At 42.7% G+C, this 18,201-nt stretch overlaps 1 protein-coding gene across 14 annotated transcripts in view; it reads right to left on the bottom strand.

The window, feature by feature from the left end:
* Window positions 1-15,295, bottom strand: part of ARFGAP3 (ARF GTPase activating protein 3) — a 41,550-nt gene extending 26,255 nt beyond the window's left edge. The window contains exons 1-10 of one of the 14 annotated variants that reach the window (XM_083738797.1): window positions 14,998-15,295; window positions 11,435-11,553; window positions 9,235-9,307; window positions 8,041-8,172; window positions 5,619-5,702; window positions 4,694-4,781; window positions 4,171-4,230; window positions 3,562-3,606; window positions 2,047-2,093; window positions 176-315 (exon numbers count right to left, since the gene is read on the bottom strand). In XM_083738797.1, the coding sequence (XP_083594923.1) occupies window positions 176-315; window positions 2,047-2,093; window positions 3,562-3,606; window positions 4,171-4,230; window positions 4,694-4,781; window positions 5,619-5,702; window positions 8,041-8,172; window positions 9,235-9,307; window positions 11,435-11,553; window positions 14,998-15,066 (857 nt within the window). In that variant the 5' untranslated portion in view covers window positions 15,067-15,295. The remainder of the gene's footprint in view (window positions 1-175; window positions 316-2,046; window positions 2,094-3,561; window positions 3,607-4,170; window positions 4,231-4,693; window positions 4,782-5,618; window positions 5,703-8,040; window positions 8,173-9,234; window positions 9,308-11,434; window positions 11,554-14,997) is intronic. The other 13 variants (XM_083738804.1, XM_083738803.1, XM_083738805.1 and 10 more) reach the window with 13 other exon arrangements.
* Window positions 15,296-18,201: the final 2,906 nt, after the last annotated feature.

Here is an 18,201-nt window from a genome sequence, read left to right as displayed (position 1 = left end):
AGGAATTCATTCACAAGGCCTGAGGGACAGTGGACCAGCCCCCTGCTGAAAAAGTTTGCTGACCCCCTGGTCTAAAGCATTCCCTGCATCAAGAACCATTCAGTACAACTGCAAAAATCCAGCTTACGTATTTGCTAAGCAAACATATTATACATGCAACGTGAGTTACACTTACAGAGGCTCTTCCTTCTCAGTTCTTTTGCCAGCATGCATATCTTCTTTCATTTTATCTACGGCTTGGGCTTGCTTTTCAATTTCGTTAAAGCTCTTGCTGCTCATCTTCTGGGCCCCCAAACCACCTTTCTTGGCTCCAAGCTTTAATGAGAAAGAAATAAGTCATTTTACAGTCTGAAATGTCAGTGAATAGAAGGAGGGGAGAGGGAGAGGACCACGAAAGTAAAGTAAACAAAGGCATCTGTTTGTACAGGTAGGTAAAGAAACTACATGTGCATTTGTTCCCTCACATTGTAAACAAGAAAAAAGTTCCAACAATGGCAAGGGGCGGCTGAATCAAGACCCAGTTTGCACCTCACAGACAAACCAAACCCCAATTTCTCCTGCACTTCCTGGTTTGTGGTAATCTCAGGTTTTGACACCTAAAGGTATTTTGCCTTCAAACCACAACATGAAAGAAGATTCTGGGATTTAGAAGCACACTATAGTTAACAGTCGACATGTCTCCCTTGTTCAGTTGCCACCATGGCAAAAACTAGTTTGCTCTGAACCAGGAACAGAGGTGAGCTTGCCATCCCATAGCACACTCCTGATGGCCAGGCCATGATTTTTCAACAATATGCAGCACTATGAAATGTTAGCACAATGCTTACCAATTGTGGCAAATACTACTCCTTGTACACTCATGGTCAGATTACATAAAATACAGTGGACCCTCTGGATACGAATTTAATTCGTTCCGGGATCTGTGCGCACCCCAAAAAATCTGTATCCAGAGGCGCCGCTTCTGCGCATGTGCGAGCGGCGAAACCCAGAAAAATACTTCCAGGTTTGCCACTTTCGCAACCTGAAGTTTACATTACTCGAGAGTAAAGTAACCCAAGGGTCTACTGTACAGATAGAACAAATGTACTCTGTTACCAAGATACAAAAGTCATCTAAGGTGCTATATAACTGCAGAAATACCTCCTGCAAATGGATCACTCCTTTATTCCAATGCAATGCTTCAGCATACATATTCCTACATGAGCCTGAGTGTGAATCCTCAGCTGGGTCTCTATATGTATAGCCTTTAAGTAAACAAACAAAGCTGGAAGCCCGTTAAATCTGCTCTTTAAAAGGGGACTAGAGAGCTGGATCCGGCCTCTCTTCCATGCCAAATACAGTGGTACCTCGGGTTACATACGCTTCAGGTTACAGACTCCGCTAACCCAGAAATAGTACCTCGGGTTAAGAACTTTGCTTCAGGATGAGAACAGAAATTGTGCTCCAGCGGCGTGGCAGCAGCAGGAGGCCCCATTAGCTGAAGTGGTGTTTCAGGTTAAGAACAGTCTCAGGTTAAGAAAGGACCTCCAGAACAAATTAAGTGCAGTGGTGCCCCGCAAGACGAATGCCTCGCAAGACGAAAAACTCGCTAGACGAAAGGGTTTTCCGTTTTTTGAGGCGCCTCGCAAGACAAATTTCCCTATGGGCTTGCTTCGCAAGACGAAAACGTCTTGCGAGTTTGCTTCCTTTTTCTTAAAGCCATTAATACCTGGGGAATCCGCGCTCCGCAAGACGAAAAAATCGCAAGACGAAGCAACTCACGGAACGAATTAATTTCGTCTTGCGAGGCAACACTGTACTTAACCCAAGGTACCACTGTAGCTAATGAAAAGGATAATCGGCTTTTGAGAAGAGGACTACATGCATGCAGTACTTCTTTTGGGCAGGAGTCCCAATATTTATTATGGATTTTAAAATTTATTTTGGTGTTTTATAGCTTTTACCTAAAGACAAATGGCAGTGTACAAAACTGCAACATAGATCCTATGGAGAAAGCTAATTTACAACACCATTAACAGAAGAAAACATGGTCACCGAATCACTCACCCCCTTTCTTACTTGATTTGGCTTCTTCTTTATCATTGAGCTGGCCTCTGGAAAGTTCAACACATATTTTGTTATGATCTGTATTTTTTGAGCATGCAAATAGTCTTAACAAGAATCTACACAAAAGCATAATGTATCAGCAAGCTTCCTCCTTTATTTTCCTTAACTGAAATACAGCAGTTTCATTAATAAGGAAATTAGCAGTACAGTGTAGTATGAAATGTCTTATTTTCAACATTAAAATATTAGCTACAGTATAAACAAATACATTTCTGTGAACTACCAAATTCACAAAGGGCGAAGGATATAGCAATTCAGAGAAGTTGTCCAATTGACAAGCATACCTCCTTGATATTTAACCAAAGTTGTCAGATTTTACACACTTTTACACACACACACACACACACGGTACAGAAGTATGAACAAACTATATGCCCTGGGGCAGAATGGGGAGGGAATCAAGACACTAGGCACAAATTAGGAAACCAGTTAATAACTTATATGCCATCTCCAAAAAATAGCTTAGGGAAAGTGTGCTTTTAAAGAACAAAGTACCTAAAGAACAAAATCTTCCTCTCTCTAATGCATTTAGATTCCACCCTTCAACTCAAAGTTTCAGAATAGAATTTCGGGTCATAAATCTAAACCAGCAGACATTAAACCAGTTGATACACCTTAAGAGCAATCCTCGGGAAGAGTGATCTACTCAGCACTAAGAGGACGACTGGACCCTTCCCCACACCAATAGTTTTTCTTATGCTCTTATTAAAAGGAAATGAGACAAAAGCATGAGGTGACTAGTCATGAAGGTTGCATACTACCTCCAGAATCAGTGATGGCATGTTGCTAGGGAACAAGAGGAGACTGTCCTCATATTCTGCTTGTGGGGATTCCAAGAGGCTTCTGACTGGCACTGTGAGAAAAAGGATTCTGAACTGCATAGGCCTTTGGCCCCATCCAGCAAATCTTTTCTTATATTCCCAGAGCTGAAATTGTCAATTATCTGTTTGTTGAATAAAAGAAGATCCACATTCACAGAAATAAGGATGCAGACCACTCCTATATGTGAGGATCTCCAGACTGATGCCAGCTTAATACCTCAAATACTGAAGTATTAAATGGTCAAGAGGCTATTCAAGATGTTTAAGAAATGTATGGGAATATCAGCGATCCAGAAATATAGTTGGGGGAAATTAAAAGCATCTAAGACTGTTTAAATTGTTAGAGGTTGGAAGGTGTTTGTAGAATTTGTACTGTTAAAACAGAAAGGGGTCAAACCATCGCAAGACGTGTTGAAATTTTGGGAGGCTGGATAGTTACAATGGAATGGTCTCAGTGGTGGGGTGCATATTTTTATTCTTATTTATTTATTCTTATTACTTTCTCAAAATAAAATGAATTTGCTTAAATTGGTATAAGAAGCTAAGAAAACTGTTATAATGCTCTATTCCACGGAAGTCCTAAATGTGGAAACTCAAGCAGTCAAACAGGATATTTAAAAAGATCCACGGTCACCTTTGCTATGTGTGGTGCCTGAAGCATTTACATTCTCCGAGTTGGCTAAAATAAGAGATAAAAACAAACACACGTCACTAACTAAAAAGATCAATGTTTTAAATAAACAACAGAATTTATAGTACATGGCAACTGCTGGACCCTAAAGGCCAAACTATTGCAGGGCAGGGAGGGGGTTAAGATACTGTCTTCGAAGGACTGCACTATTCCAGACTACAGCTGGGGAAAATTACAGGTCTAAACTCCCCTATGTTACAGATGCCAAGACTTATAACAAGCTAGCCTGTTTTTGCCAGATGTGTTGGTTTTCTATATGAAAGGATTCATCATGGAGGAGCATTCAAATATGCAGTCCCCCACATACATTCTGACCTGTGACAGGCTCAGGAGGCCTTTATCACATTACATTTCTCAGAAGAGAAATAAGCATCATGAATGGAGCAAAAGGGCACATTTAGATGCACTTCAATACGGCCCATACCTAGATACTGTGCTGGCTCTGGTGCCAGTCACTAAAGGCTCAGTGCAAAATTTGCACTGCTTTTCCCAACCAAACTCACTTCAAACATGTACACATCAAAACACACAGGACTGTTTTGGACTGATTACCTAATGAAGCTTGTGGCGAGACACTAAGGCAATCAACACTTGGTCCATGTTCAGGATCTTCTAGATATATAAAAACATGAAGTACAAATAGTCCATTTTAGAATATTCAAAAATACCTTACTAGAGAGATTTCCCCCCACAGACACACACTTATGTCCCTCATCCCAAACTTCCACTCTCTGTGAACTTTTTTCACCGGAAAAATAAATTAATCACAGTATTAAGAAGTTGGAGCTGCAAATGGATTACAACGTGAAAGTGGCAACAGATTTTTGTAACTATGCTGCATTTCTATCATGTTTGAAGTTGTGCTTCAGATGCAGTGACAATAGAACTGGCTATTCATAAAGCAGCAGAAGCCATTCCCCTTTTGCAGAAGTTCGTTAAACACAGGTGCCTGCTTTTTAGCATCTATCATTATTGCAGGTGCAGCAATATTATAAAAGGGCCACACAAGAATAAGCAGTAGCCAAGAATGCTAAACTTTAGTCTAAAAACTCTCTCTCTCCTCTTCAAATGGTACCTTCTTTGCTTTCTGAATCATTTTCTAGAGAAGTCTGTTTTAGAGTACTTGTCTCCTGATGTGATAACTCCCATTCTGTGTTGATAACCTGCAGAAAAGGAAAAATTAGTTACTACTCTCTATCTGGAATAAGCCCAAAGTAACCCCAAAAGTGAAGTAGCTAATACACTGGTTAATCTCAATGTTTATGCCGTCATGAAAATTATAGACACACGTATAAGACATCTAAAATTTCACACCTACATTTTTTCAGTAAGAAAAATTATGAATCATCTACGGGACAAAAGTAAAGGATCCAAATAGTTCTGCCATAACTTGTCACTAGAGTATTTTCACTAATAGTTACAGAATTAGATAAGACAACTGCCAATTCCGTAAATTCAACAACCCTACAAACATTATTTAAAATCAATGTAAACTTGATTACAAAGTGTTGTATTTTGTATAAACAGTAACTGATAGCAATCATTGTCCCAAAACTGATAAAAAGTGATGCACTTTCAGATTTAACATTACATGGCAGGTCACATATTACTCAATCAGTCCGAAGCGGGGGATGCTGGATGCACATCTGGTCACCAGTGCAGAGTGGGAGAGCAAGGACTAAACTGCCACCAACCACTATGATCAACTGTAGGAAGTGCAATGTTGTGTTGGCATAAACTAGTGACGTCATCTATTCTGCTGCTGAACAGAGGCAGCTCATGCCAACCCAGGGACAACACTGCATTGCCTTTATCTGTGACTAGTCCCCACCCTCCCACTCTTGGTTGTGGCGGCCAGGAAGAGCATGGATCCATGGCCCTCTCAAGACAATAGATGGGACGTTTACTGCACATCCATGCATGGGCCAGAACAGATACTGAAACTTTGCTACTTGAGAAATACCAGAGACTTAAGAAGCAAAATTCAACTTATTCTATACCCGAGGAGTAACGTGAGATTCAAAGAAGTCTTCCTCTTTTTCTTGTGGTGATAGAGGAGGGGCTCCACTGCCATCTATCCACAACTAGAACAAACACAGCATGTCATCTCAAGATGTTCCCTCAAAAATGTATGTTTTAGGCATAATCGACAGCATGTACAGACAGTTTCATAAAGGCATCACACGGGACTAGTCTTTGAAGCGAAGGCAAACATACAGAAGTGCAAGACCTATTGGAAATGTTGCAACGGATACAGTTAATGTAAGCATTCAAAAATCTGATGGCTCCTAAGCTCCAGACAATTTACACTGGCATTCATATGCTCCAATGAAAATTCAGCAGTTCTCAAATTCTTTCAGCATCACCATGCCCTCTGACAGAAAATTTGGGTCGTCAGCTTGAAACTGACACAAGGCTACCCAAAAATAAGGTCACACATATTCTAGACACTTGGGATTTCCCTAGGTATAGAGAAATGTACTTTCATAAATCAAAATAAAACAATTCAAGAAAGAACACAGTTCTATAGACTTCCAAGAGCCACAGAAAATCAATACTAGAGTAGACCATTGTATTGCCCAGATAGGAAACTTCCAGGTTTATATTCAAAGCCAAAGACAGGCATACCTCTTTGTATGCCTTGGGGGGTGGGAAAACATACTGCTGCTACCCAATCATAGCTAAGCTAAAATGCTCAATTTCTCTACTGTTTCCTATAGGCAGCTGCAGTCCTTTTCACATATTCATCATATGAAGGGAGCTCCATTCTGCAGAACAAAGTGTAGACTTCCATAAAGTCACACGGATGTGAAGATAAATATTACATTTAATGGCCTCATATAAAATACAGTTAATAGAAGTAACTAAGGTCAGCAAAACAGAAAAAAATATTTCAAACCTATGTAAGTTGTCATTAATTTTAAATATGATCAGTGCATCAGATTAACATAAGAGTGATTAGATCAGGACTATAAATACATTATAATTGCATAATAAATTCCACATACCCGTTGATATCCAGTCAGATTATTTTATTGTTTTTTTAAGCAAGTGCAAACACAAACAGCCAGGAACAGGGTTTTTATTGTAGTCTCTGTGGAACGCTCCCCAGGCCCCACTCTTTAGCAGCCATGCTCCACACCTACCATATGTCTCCTTGAATAATGTCTCTTCATTTCCTTGGGTGGAGGTGGGGGGGGATTTGCAGGGTGTTTATGTCAACCTCTGGCTTGCAGGGCTGGAACACAGCCTACTGTACAAAGGTCAGACTGACATTTATTGCCCACTTTTCTACGCAGCCTCCAAAAATTTGACCAAGAAGGAATGAGGGCCCTTGGACAGAGAAAGATTTCATACCTCTGCAGTAAAGATTAGGTAGCTACTTTTTCAAGGGCTGCAAGACTTACAGTCAGTGTTAGAAACTCAGATCTATAAGCTAGATGCCAAACGGCTCCTTAAACCAGGTGACAGTCATTTCAGGGCTGGGTGGCTTCAAAGTCATATTTTTCCATACAAATTTTGGTTCCTGAAATTCATTCTGATTGTGTGTGAAAACAGTCCAGACCCAAGGATCCCCAGGAATGCAGCTCCAGATGGTGGAGACACCATGTGCCATCCTGCCGCCTGGGCATCTTCACTTGGTCACAAGTGGCCAATAGCCAGATGCAATGCGCCTGGTGAATTTTGAACACTGCTTAGGGTGCAATTCAATGTTGCTTGAATTGACTTCCACTTGTGCAACAGAACTTCATCTTCCTCTCATTCTCATTCCAACCCTCCAGAGAAGATTTATTTTGACTTTTATAAAATATGTTTCACAGTTCATACGAAATCAGTGAACCTCTTGGTCACACTTTATGTTGGTGAACATATTAAACCTCCTCTGATTGCACAGGTAATGTATTAATTATATAGGTACTGTACCCCAACATAAACACTTCTGCAACTTTGGTGAAACTGTATGATGAACAAGATTGTAGTTGGTGCAGTAAGGCAACATGCCAAGTGATGGCAGGCTGATATTTGGGGCCAAAAATATTTCATTTCAGTGAAAATATGGTAGTGGGATCCCCCCCCCCCCCCGATTTTCTGTAATAATCTGTTCAGGAATGCAAAGCACACTGGAAATACAATTTAAGTGATTAGTATTAATCAGGGCTTTTTTTTCTAGAAAAAGAGGTGCCAGAACTATGCCTAAAAGCTACAGAGGTGACAGAATGCACCAATGATATTAATTGATACAGCATCTTCCATCTTTCCTCATTACTGCAACATTCTTAAAGAGCTAAGCAAATGTCTGAACACTATGTAATTGGTTGCATATCAGCTTTATAAACATTAGATTTCCTGGAAATACAACAGTGGTCTAACAAGAAAGTAAAAACAAGAATCAATGAATGAGGTAGAGTGCAGATCACTTACATCAGTACCATACTTCCGTGTTGCCTGAGCTGCAAGCGACTTAATTTTTTCCCTGTAAAGTTGAGCAGCACGACTGCTATACTTAGCATTGGTGTCAGTTGTAGTGCAACCATGTTGGTGGAAAAATGCAGACTACAAAAAAAAGAGTACATTAAAGAAAGACAATGTGTGTATTTTTAAAAGCATTTGAGGGTGGGTTTATTACTTAAAGTTAAAGCAAATGTATTTTATGTTTGGGTTATGCGAAGTTAGGGTGGGTGAACATTATCAAGAATCCTTGTATGTATACAATGAGATGAAAATTGTAGCATTTTTCTATAGCATTTACGTATTTTCCATCTGAGTGTAAATTCAAATATCAAATATCCAAACATCAAATCAAATCAAAATTTATTGGTCAACCAGGTTATAGCCAAAAAAGAAAAGAAAAGAAATGAGATTTTAGCAAGAAAACAAAGTTAATGAGAACAACATGCTAAAATACAAGTAATAAAACATATATAATACATACACGCTTGGAGTAAATATCAGGAGCATGAGAAAATCAAGTAGCCATTAGCAGGATTGCATGCACTCAAGCATTATTTTAAAAAGTGTACACAGGAAATCCAAATTCTATAACCTGTATAAATTGTGCAAAATTAAAGTTTCTGATTCTGCAGTTGATTCTGCTGCTGATAATGTATTCTGGTTTTTCTAGAACACAGAAGCCCTAACCCCATATCAATGAGAAAACAACCCCAGATTTCAGCAGGCATTGTTCATACATTTTCAAGCATATGTTTGCATCCATAAGGAATAGAAACTTGCTTGTAAACAAAGAAAGAAGGCAGGATTCTCAGAAGCAGAATTTTGTGTTCAGTACAGTATTGCTTGCTGTTCTGGGAACACTTTGTGGTTAAATAAATGGGGTAGAATTATATACATAAATCAGGGGTGACTAATCTGTGGTTCTCCAGATGCTGCTGAACCACTGACTGGGACTGGTGGGAATTTAGCCCAGTAACATCTGAAAGGCTACAGGTTAACCACTCAGGTTTAAATTAAAAAGTGCAGCTTTTGCACCCACAAAAATGAGAGAGAGAGAGAGAGAGAGAGAGAGAGAGAGAGAGAGAGAGAGAGAAAGCTTCTGCAAAATATGAATGATATGAAACCGTTCAGGGAGTAAAAACTCAACTTCACAAGTAAACTTACAGCATTAGCATTTCCTCCAACTTGCATACATCTCAGCTGAAACCATGACCAGTTAGAATCTAATTCTGTAGACCTACCAAAATTTTAAAAAAGAAAAAAATTGAGAACTTTTCTAACCTTTATTTCCCAACAAAATCTTGAAGCAAAACTTTTTTGTTGCTGTTAAATAAATCATGACACTGTGTAATATGCTGTATTTACCTATTTTTTAGACCTGCTAAGGAACAGATGATTGTTATTATGTGCTCACATATAAAACCACAGAATACAGTGGTGCCCCGCAAGACGAACGCCTCGGAAGACGGAAAACCCGCTAGATTTTCCGCTAGGTTTTCCGTTTTGGAGATGCTTCGCAAAACGAATTTCCCTATGGGCTTCCTTCGCAAGACGAAAGCCCATAGGGAAATCTCCGGGACAGCCGGGAAGCGCAGCGCGTCTTCCCCACTGTCCTCGGACCTCCTCCAAAGGCTGGCGGTGGGGCGGAGAGACCTTCTCCCCGCGCCAGGCTTTGGAAGGCTCCTCCGAAGGCTGGCGATGGGGCGGAGAGCCCTCCTCCCCCCGCCAGGCTTCGGAAGGCTCCTCTGAAGGCTGGCGGCAGGAGGAGGTCTCTCCGCCCCACCAGCAGCCTTCGGAAGGCTGTCCTGAAGACTTGCGGTGGGTGGAGGGTTTTCCTTCCCACCGCCAACATTCAGAATGCTGTTCTGAATGTTGGCGGTGGGGAGAAAAAACCCTCCTCCAACCACAAGCCCCGGGAACAGAGAAGCGCTGTTCGCCTTCCCCTCTGTTCCCGTACCTGTGCTGAAGGCTTGCGGTGGGGAGAAAAGCCCTTCTCCGCACCGCTAGCTTGGCAAGCGGTCTCCATAGGAACGCATTAATTGATTTTTAATGCATTCCTATGGGAAACCGTGCTTCGCAAGACGAAAAAACTTGCGGAACGAATTAATTTCGTCTTGCGAGGCACCACTGTACAAAGAGGGTGCACTTTCTTATTCCCATGGCTGTATATGCTTCGGAGGATATTCAGAAGAATTACTTTTTAAAAAAAAATTGAGTCTTTAAAGCCAAAATACAAAATTGCCAATTATGTGGCACAGTCATCTAAAAAGGGAAACTTCCATTTATACTTCTTGGCATTCTAGCTCCTGTAAACAGAACCAACCAATCTTTAGGAAAGCTGTTCCAATATTCACTATTCAAAGTATGAAGCTCAACCACCAACATGACACAGGGGATTGGTTGGTAAAGTAAATAAAGATTGTGATATTCAGTATCAGATATATGACTCATAAATGTTAAGTTCTAAAATGTAAACACATGATTGCAGTTTTCTAATGCACAACCCTCAGACGGCAACATTCACAGTAAAGTTGAAGGCAATCAAATCTTTGTTTATATTTAAACAGACTTCAATTTAATAAAAATATAAACGTTTCATCTCAATGGTAAAATGGAAAAATCCAATAATTTCAACAGAAGTATGTTTATATAATTTAGACCCCACTGTTTCAGACTATCCAAGAAACCATTTAAAACAGTTAACACAATATCACCATAGAATTGTAGAGTTGGAAGGGCCCCCCAAGGCTCATCTAGTCCGATCCCAGAAAGTGGTGCCCCATCCTATTTGAAACTATAGTGGACTCTGCTTAGCTTTGCAACTGTTCTAGCAGTTTCATTGTTGCACCACTAAAGGTAAAGGTAAAAGCAGTAAGAAAACAAGTCAGCACAACAAAAGCCAGGTTAAACCGTATCCAGAATTTCAAGTCTGATCCAAAAGGCAACTGTCTTGATATTGAAAGAGCAATTTTCAGATCTTAACCACTCCCTTGGAACCACACCAAAGAAATTCTCCTGTATCTACTATTGATGCCAAAGTAGCATTCTGAGGGTGGGATTCAATGCTTTCCCTCTGTCAACAGAAGGCCCTCCAGAGTAGATTTATGGTGGCGCTAGAGGCAGCAGCGGAGGGAAGACATTGCTGAAAATCTGAAAATTGCCTCCCTCCCCTGTTTTGATGACAGGTGCCTTCTGTCAGCAGAAGGGCCGTGTTGGATACCATCCTTATAAAAGAGGCACACAAGATGAACAATCCTTTTACTTACAAATATGGGAGAAAGTCAGACAAATGGGAGAAAGTCAGACAAATGCAGTAACACAGAAAAAGCATCCTCAAGCCAAAAACAGCATGCAAATTCCTTACCGAATGAAAGTCAAGTGAACCCCAAGTGATCGATGAGTCCCTGAGCAGTCAATACACAGGAAAACACCATACGTTATGCTTGCCCAGCTTGGGTTTTTCGCTCCACAGTCGAAGCATATCTAGAAAACAATACAAAAAGTGTATAGCATATAGTGACAAGTAAGCATCTGAACCACAGTGTGAGACCTGCAGAATAAATAGCTCTAAATTACTCCAGCAAATGAGCTGAAGTAAGGCAAAAAGTTGGTTGCCTTGATGTAACTTCTAGTGTACCCGCAGTCTTTGAAATTAACTGGGCAGCAGGCACATTTTGGACCTATCAGCCACTTTGACCAAGTGAAGGTTCCTGGGTGCCAGGGTGGTGCCTGACATATCTACCACCTGGAGGTGCATGCCTGGGGATCCTTGGATCTTGCCTGTTTTCACACACTAATACTCCATCCTGTAGAATTCTATCAGTTATATTTTATCTGCACAATCTGAATAAATTTCAGGAACCAAAATACTTTTTCTGTTCAGCCTGAGCAGGAGCAGTGGACAACATTACAGTTGTTGTCTTCAATTACCCCACCCCACTGCCCAGCTCACAGTTGTGAAGAATATTCTCATGTTATGAATGGTCTGTGTCACCATTAAGAAAAATAGGTAGGGATAGGCCAATATATATGAGGACTGTCCTTGAATCAAGTGACTCGTCTTCAGGTTCTCAATGCTCTTAACCTAGCTCAAGGTTTCCATCTTAATTAGCCAGATGTTTAACTGATACACAGGTAGTGTATCAGTTAAACTACTGAGCCTCTTGGGCTTGCTGACCATAAGGTTGGCAGTTCGAATCTGTGTGACAGGGTGAGCTCCTGTTGTTTTGTCCCAGCTCCTGCCAGTCTAGCAGTTTGAAAGCATACCAGTGCATGCAGATAAGTATGTACTACTGCAGCAGGACGTTAAAGTGTTTCCATGCGCTCTGGCACTCATCATGGTGCTCCATAAGCTGGAAACAGTTTAGTCATCTTCACCACATGACCCAGAAAGCTGCCTGCAGACGAACGCTGGCTCCCTCAGCCCGAAAGCGGAGTTGAGCGCCGCACCCCATAGTTGAATTGGACTTGACTAAAACCTTCTAGGGATCCTTTACCTTTACCTACCTTAACTAATAATCAATCACAGTCAGTCTATCATTTGAAAAATGAGACTTTAGAGCCGTCTTGCCCAAAAATGGCAATTAGACATTCCGTTTTGACAACTGTAATCTTGGTTTAAGGAGCCACTTGGCACCTAGTTTATATATATGAGTTTCTAACACTGTACCTGCAGGTGGAAGACCGTCACCTAGCTGCTTTGGACTATATGGTCTATCTCTTTATTAGGTCACCTATCAGAACACTGTACAAAAGAAGCCCAACATGTCTAGGGCTGCAATTCTATGCACACTTAACTGGGAGTTAAGCATCTAGAACACAGTAGGCATTCTCCAAATTACTATACATAGAATTGATATCCACTCTGCTTTATACAAACAAAAAACATTCACTAGGATAACTGTCACCATCTGACACCTCCTAACATGTGCACATGAACAGACCCATTAACAAACATTAATATGATCCAGAACAATATACAACCTAGTTTTTAAACTGTAAGACTTCAGAGCACCTACCAAGGTACGAGAAGAACATGTTACTTTTATCCATTTGGCAGCCTCTGAATTCCAAATCCTCCTTGTTATGATCATGTCCACACACAGCTACCTCAAAACCACTTGATTAAAGTAACAGTGGCCTTATAATCCAACATTTGAACTTTGTGAACCTGAAGATCATATCTACATATCACTAAAGAGCTATAACAGAGCAGTAATTATTTTCAGCTAGCCCACTTGCCAGCAACCAATTTGCCTGAACCTGTTTGCCCTGCAGCATTTCTATTTCATCATCTTATAAGATGATTTCATCATCCACGTAGCTTAATCTGTTATAACTCAGAACAACTTCAGAATTACTGCTTGAAATGAACATGCTGTTTTACACATACTTCCACAAACCATCAGAACTCAAGATAAAGTAACTTGACTTTGGGCACCGTAACCGATCATTATAAAATTATACAGTCATGTCAGAGTGTGCAGGAATGAGCAAACAAAATTACATGAAGAAAATACGCAGAAATAACTGCCTGTTGGAAAAGCCCACATTACAGTGCTCCTCCTATTCTGAAAGGTCACTGACTCACTCTTCACAAAGAAGAAAATGGAAACAACAGAATCAACTACAGCCCTAGTTCTTAAGCCACCTCATCAGTTTTCACTCCCTTCCATGCTGTGCTTTAAAGGAATATTGCCAACAGTGACAAGGCAGACAGAATCTTGACCATGAATTTCAGCAAAGAAAAAGGAGTGAAGAGTTCTGGGCAGGAAGCAAGAGACAAACAATTCTACAACTTTCCGAACACATTCGAAGGCTGTCCTGTATCAGGACGTTTTTCATGTTTGATTTACAGATAGGTAGCCGTGTTGGTCTGCCATAGTCAAAACAAAATAAAAAAATTCCTTCCAGTAGCACCTTAAAGACCAACTAAGTTAGTTCTAGATATGAGCTATGTGCATGCACACGAAAGCTCATACCTAGAACTAACTTAGTTGGTCTTTAAGGTGCTACTGGAAGGAATTTTTTAATTTTGTTTTGACCCTCCAAAAGGCGAGGGATGAATCACAACGTCACCTCCACAATACATGGATGGATATAAATCAGGAAGGGCACATCTACCTACACAGCTGTCCCTATGTTTCCCAGTTTCCCTATACTTGATCCAAGTAAATCAATGTTTCCTTTTTTCTTTTGCGTTTGGCCTTGGGCAGCAGAAAAAAGAAAGCTGAAAGCAACTCACCCAAAAGTCTGTCTGCAAAAAGAATGCAGCAAAACCCTTAAAGATTTCAGCCCCTTCCTCAAGTCCCTAGAAATGAAGTCCTTTGCAAGAGGGAGACCTGGGTTCCAATCCCCACATCATCCATGAAGCTCACTGGGTGATCTGATCTTGGGCAAAGCCTGACCGTCCTCACAGGGTTGTTGTGACGATGAAATGGGGGGAGCGGGAGGGGGAGGACCATGTGCACCACTTTTGAGCTCTTTGGAAGATCAAGGCAATAAATAAACAAATGCAAAAAAATAAGAGAGCAACGAATCTGGCCACGTCTACGCGAAAGCAAGCCCCGCCTAATCGGACGGAGCTTGCTCCCTACGTACCTCGGGGTGTTAGGATAATGCGGATTATGCGATTTCGGGGAGGGAGATCGGAAAGCGGGGGGGGGGGCGATGGCCACAGAAGGTGCGAAACCACGACGAGGATCACGATCTCCGTGGGATCTGGTTCTCCTCGCGCGCGTCGTGCTTTTGCCCGGCCTCTCCGCGCTGCGAAACGGCGGCTCCAGGGCAGCAGGCAAAAGTAAACAACCAGACGGGGACCACGAAGCTCCCGGAGCCGCGGGCCGGGCCGGGAGGCGGCGGAGGAGGCGCGACGCGTCAGCGGAGAGAAGAAGAAGCCCGCCTCCCTCCTTCGCCCCGCTTGCTTACCTTGTTGGTGGGGACGGAGCGGAGCCTCCGGAAAACGGCGCCGATGTCTTGCTTGCTGGGCTCGCACATCCTCCCTCTCGGCAGGCGACGGAGAAGACGACGACCAAGAAGCCGCCTCAAGAAGCGACGCCTCAAGCGCCACGGAGGGAGGGGAGGAGGAGGGAGGCCAACCCGCGCGCGCCTCGCACGCTCCCGCCAACGGGGCGGGGCCTCCACGCGGCGCGCGCAGGCCCACGTCGTGCCACGCACGCACGCTCCGCGGAGCAGCGTCGCGGGGAACGGCTGATTTGTTGGGCGCGGATTGGAAAGGCCGGGATGCGGGGCGGGGCTTCCTTCGCGCCAGCCGGTTGGGCGCTTTGGCGTTGCCTAGGCGACCGGGAGGGCGGGGTTCCTTTCCCCTCGAGCCAAGGCGGCAAGCCGCGGAGAGGGTTAATGCGAGGGGTGGGGGGTGGGGGAAAGGATATAAAGGAGACACGCGAATAAGGGCGACACGGATATATGTACGTGTGAACGCTCAACAAGTGAACGGAAAGGGACCAATGCCCGTTTCCTTTTTCTCACATTTCATTGATGGTCCTCAAAGGAGATGCAAAAAGTTTATACTCAATACAAAGTATCTTTTAAAAAAAAATAGTTTCCTGATCCAAGAAAATAAAGGTGCTCTTTTTTGGAGGGTCGGAGAAATAACTGGTTGAAGGTTTGCCTCAAGGTACAGGCACTAAAACGTTCAAGATTTCAGCCCCTTCCTCAAATCCTTAGAAATGAAGAGGAAGGGAGTTGCTGGAGGGCGTTTTTGTTATGTTGTTTACCTTCATGAAAAACAAGCGCAGGCTTGGGGCGAAGGGGGAAGAACCCTAAGGGGTTTCACGTAGGGCTTCGTTTCTCCTTGCCAATTAGACAAGAAGCAGGATGTGGTATAACCTACAACTAAAAAGAAGCTGGCTGGGCACAGGGCCAAACTCTGTGGAGGCCCCTAGGCAGCCGAAATCTCAGGGGGCCCCTCACAAATTAACAATGTATTTTTGGATTTTGAAGCTCAATTGCAATTTTCTGTCTAAAGGTAAAGGTAAAGGTACCCCTGCCCGTACGGGCCAGTCTTGACAGACTCTGGGGTTGTGCGCCCATCTCACTCAAGAGGCCAGGGGCCAGCGCTGTCCGGAGACACTTCCGGGTCATGTGGCCAGCGTGACAAAGCTGCATCTGGCAAGCCAGAGCCGCACACGGAAACGCCGTTTACCTTCCCGCTGGTAAGCGGTCCCTATTTATCTACTTGCACCCGGAGGTGCTTTCGAACTGCTAGGTTGGCAGGCGCTGGGACCGAGCAGCGGGAGCGCACCCTGCCGCAGGGATTCGAGCCGCCGACCTTTCAATCGGCAAGTCCTAGGCGCTGAGGCTTTAACCCACAGCGCCACCTGCGTCCCAATTTTCTGTCTAGATCAGTATTATTTTGACCCATAGTTGCAGGGCTCCTGAAAAGCTGCTGCCTATTAGGTAATCTGGCACTGGCTGGCCAAGGGATGGAAACCTGTCTGGTCTTCGCACCAAAAAAGTCTCTCTACAGTACCTGAAAAATTTAGAAGTCAACTTTGTATTTCCCCCACGGTAGACTCTTACTCATTTAATGAACGGGCCATTGATTCATTAAAACTATTGGGCATAAAAAAGTGGCTCATTTAAGAAGCACTTGGAAATAGGTTCTTTTTAGGAGCTATCAAATCCACTTTCGGGGTTGGGCCAGTAAAAAATTATTCAGCTCCACAACATATTATGCTTGTTGTATCTGCTGCTGTTGGAGTCAACCTTTGGAGTCCACATGCTGATGATCAGCGTGTCTGTATCAAAGTGCAATGCGATTGCAACACTAGCTCCACAGAGACTCTAAACAGCAGCGGATTGAGGTAGCATTGAGATACTTCTGGCATGCTGTGCTATTTCCTGCTGTGTCTTGAGCATCAGGAGGAGTTACAAAACCGCTACCCTCCCTCTTGATAGTTAATTGGGTAGATGAGGACACAACATTTCGAGTCCTGAGTGTGGTTTGTAAGTGCACTGTGAATGTTAAATAAAAGCCAGAATTGTATGGTTGGAAGGGACCCTGAGGGTCATCTAGTCCAACCGCCTGCAATACAGGAATCTCAACATCCATGGTAGATGGCCACCCCACCCCTGAAAGTTTTCAGATGTTTAGTCTGAACCTCTGTTCTTGTAACCTGAAGCCATTGGCTTGGGTCCTACCCTCTGGAGCAGGAGAAAACAATGCATCGAGCTTTGAAAACCGTTCCTGCAACTATTTAGCATGGGTCAGTTTAAACATGGGAAGAGTCGACCTGAGTTAAGTGGTTAGCACAGGGATGGTGCCTTCCAGATACTGGGCTCCTATCAGCTCCATCCAGCATGGCTAAAGGTTAGGGATGATGGGCATTGGAGTCCAACATCATCTAGAGAGCATCACTTAAGCTATTCCTGCATCACATTGGAGAACAAAGTCTGCATCTCTAAAGCAGTTTTGCAATTGCTTAAGGAGTTCACGTTTTGAAAAATAAAGTGCTGGGTTAACATATGCATAGAAATGGACTTGCCTGGTTTTGTTTCATTTTGAAAAGAGGCAGAATCCACCTGAAGCACCTGGGAAATAACAAAACTAACAGCCACACTAGTATCTGATTTGCCGGTTTATATGGTTGTAAAGGAGAACAGCAGGATATTGTGGTCCCACTGTTAAGGTAGGCTCCCTGATTGGTGACTGGGACAGGGCCTTCTCTGTAATAGCGCCTTGACTTATTTTCACCCCTGTCCAAAAACAAACCTTTTAGGGGAACTGATTTGTTGTTGTTCAGCATTCCTTTATTCAGCATTTGTTTTATCTCAGGATATTCATGCCTGAACATAAATACATTTTGTTCTACGCTTGCCTAGTGTAATGGGTCTGCACGTTGCCTACTCTGTATTTTGAGCATTTCTTCCAAAGTTTTTTTGACTGTTTCACTCCTTTTGTAGGCATACTTTGATAGCTGGAGGACAGGACTGTAACTTTCTTCAGTCTTATGTTAACCCAAATCATGTGTGCATTGCTGGGAGAAATATTACTTCTACTTATCATTATGCATATACCAAACAGTAATTTTTGACTATTTATCTCAAAGTGCAACAAACAGAAAATACAGTGCTTTCAGTAAAGAGAGAGAGAAGTACTTTCACAGTAAA

The sequence above is a fragment of the Podarcis gaigeae genome (genome assembly GCF_964106915.1).
Source record: "Podarcis gaigeae genome assembly, chromosome: 5".
In the NCBI taxonomy this organism is placed as follows: domain Eukaryota; kingdom Metazoa; phylum Chordata; class Lepidosauria; order Squamata; family Lacertidae; genus Podarcis; species Podarcis gaigeae.
Note: the sequence above shows the minus strand (reverse complement) of the source record. Positions and strands in the feature narration are given on the sequence as shown.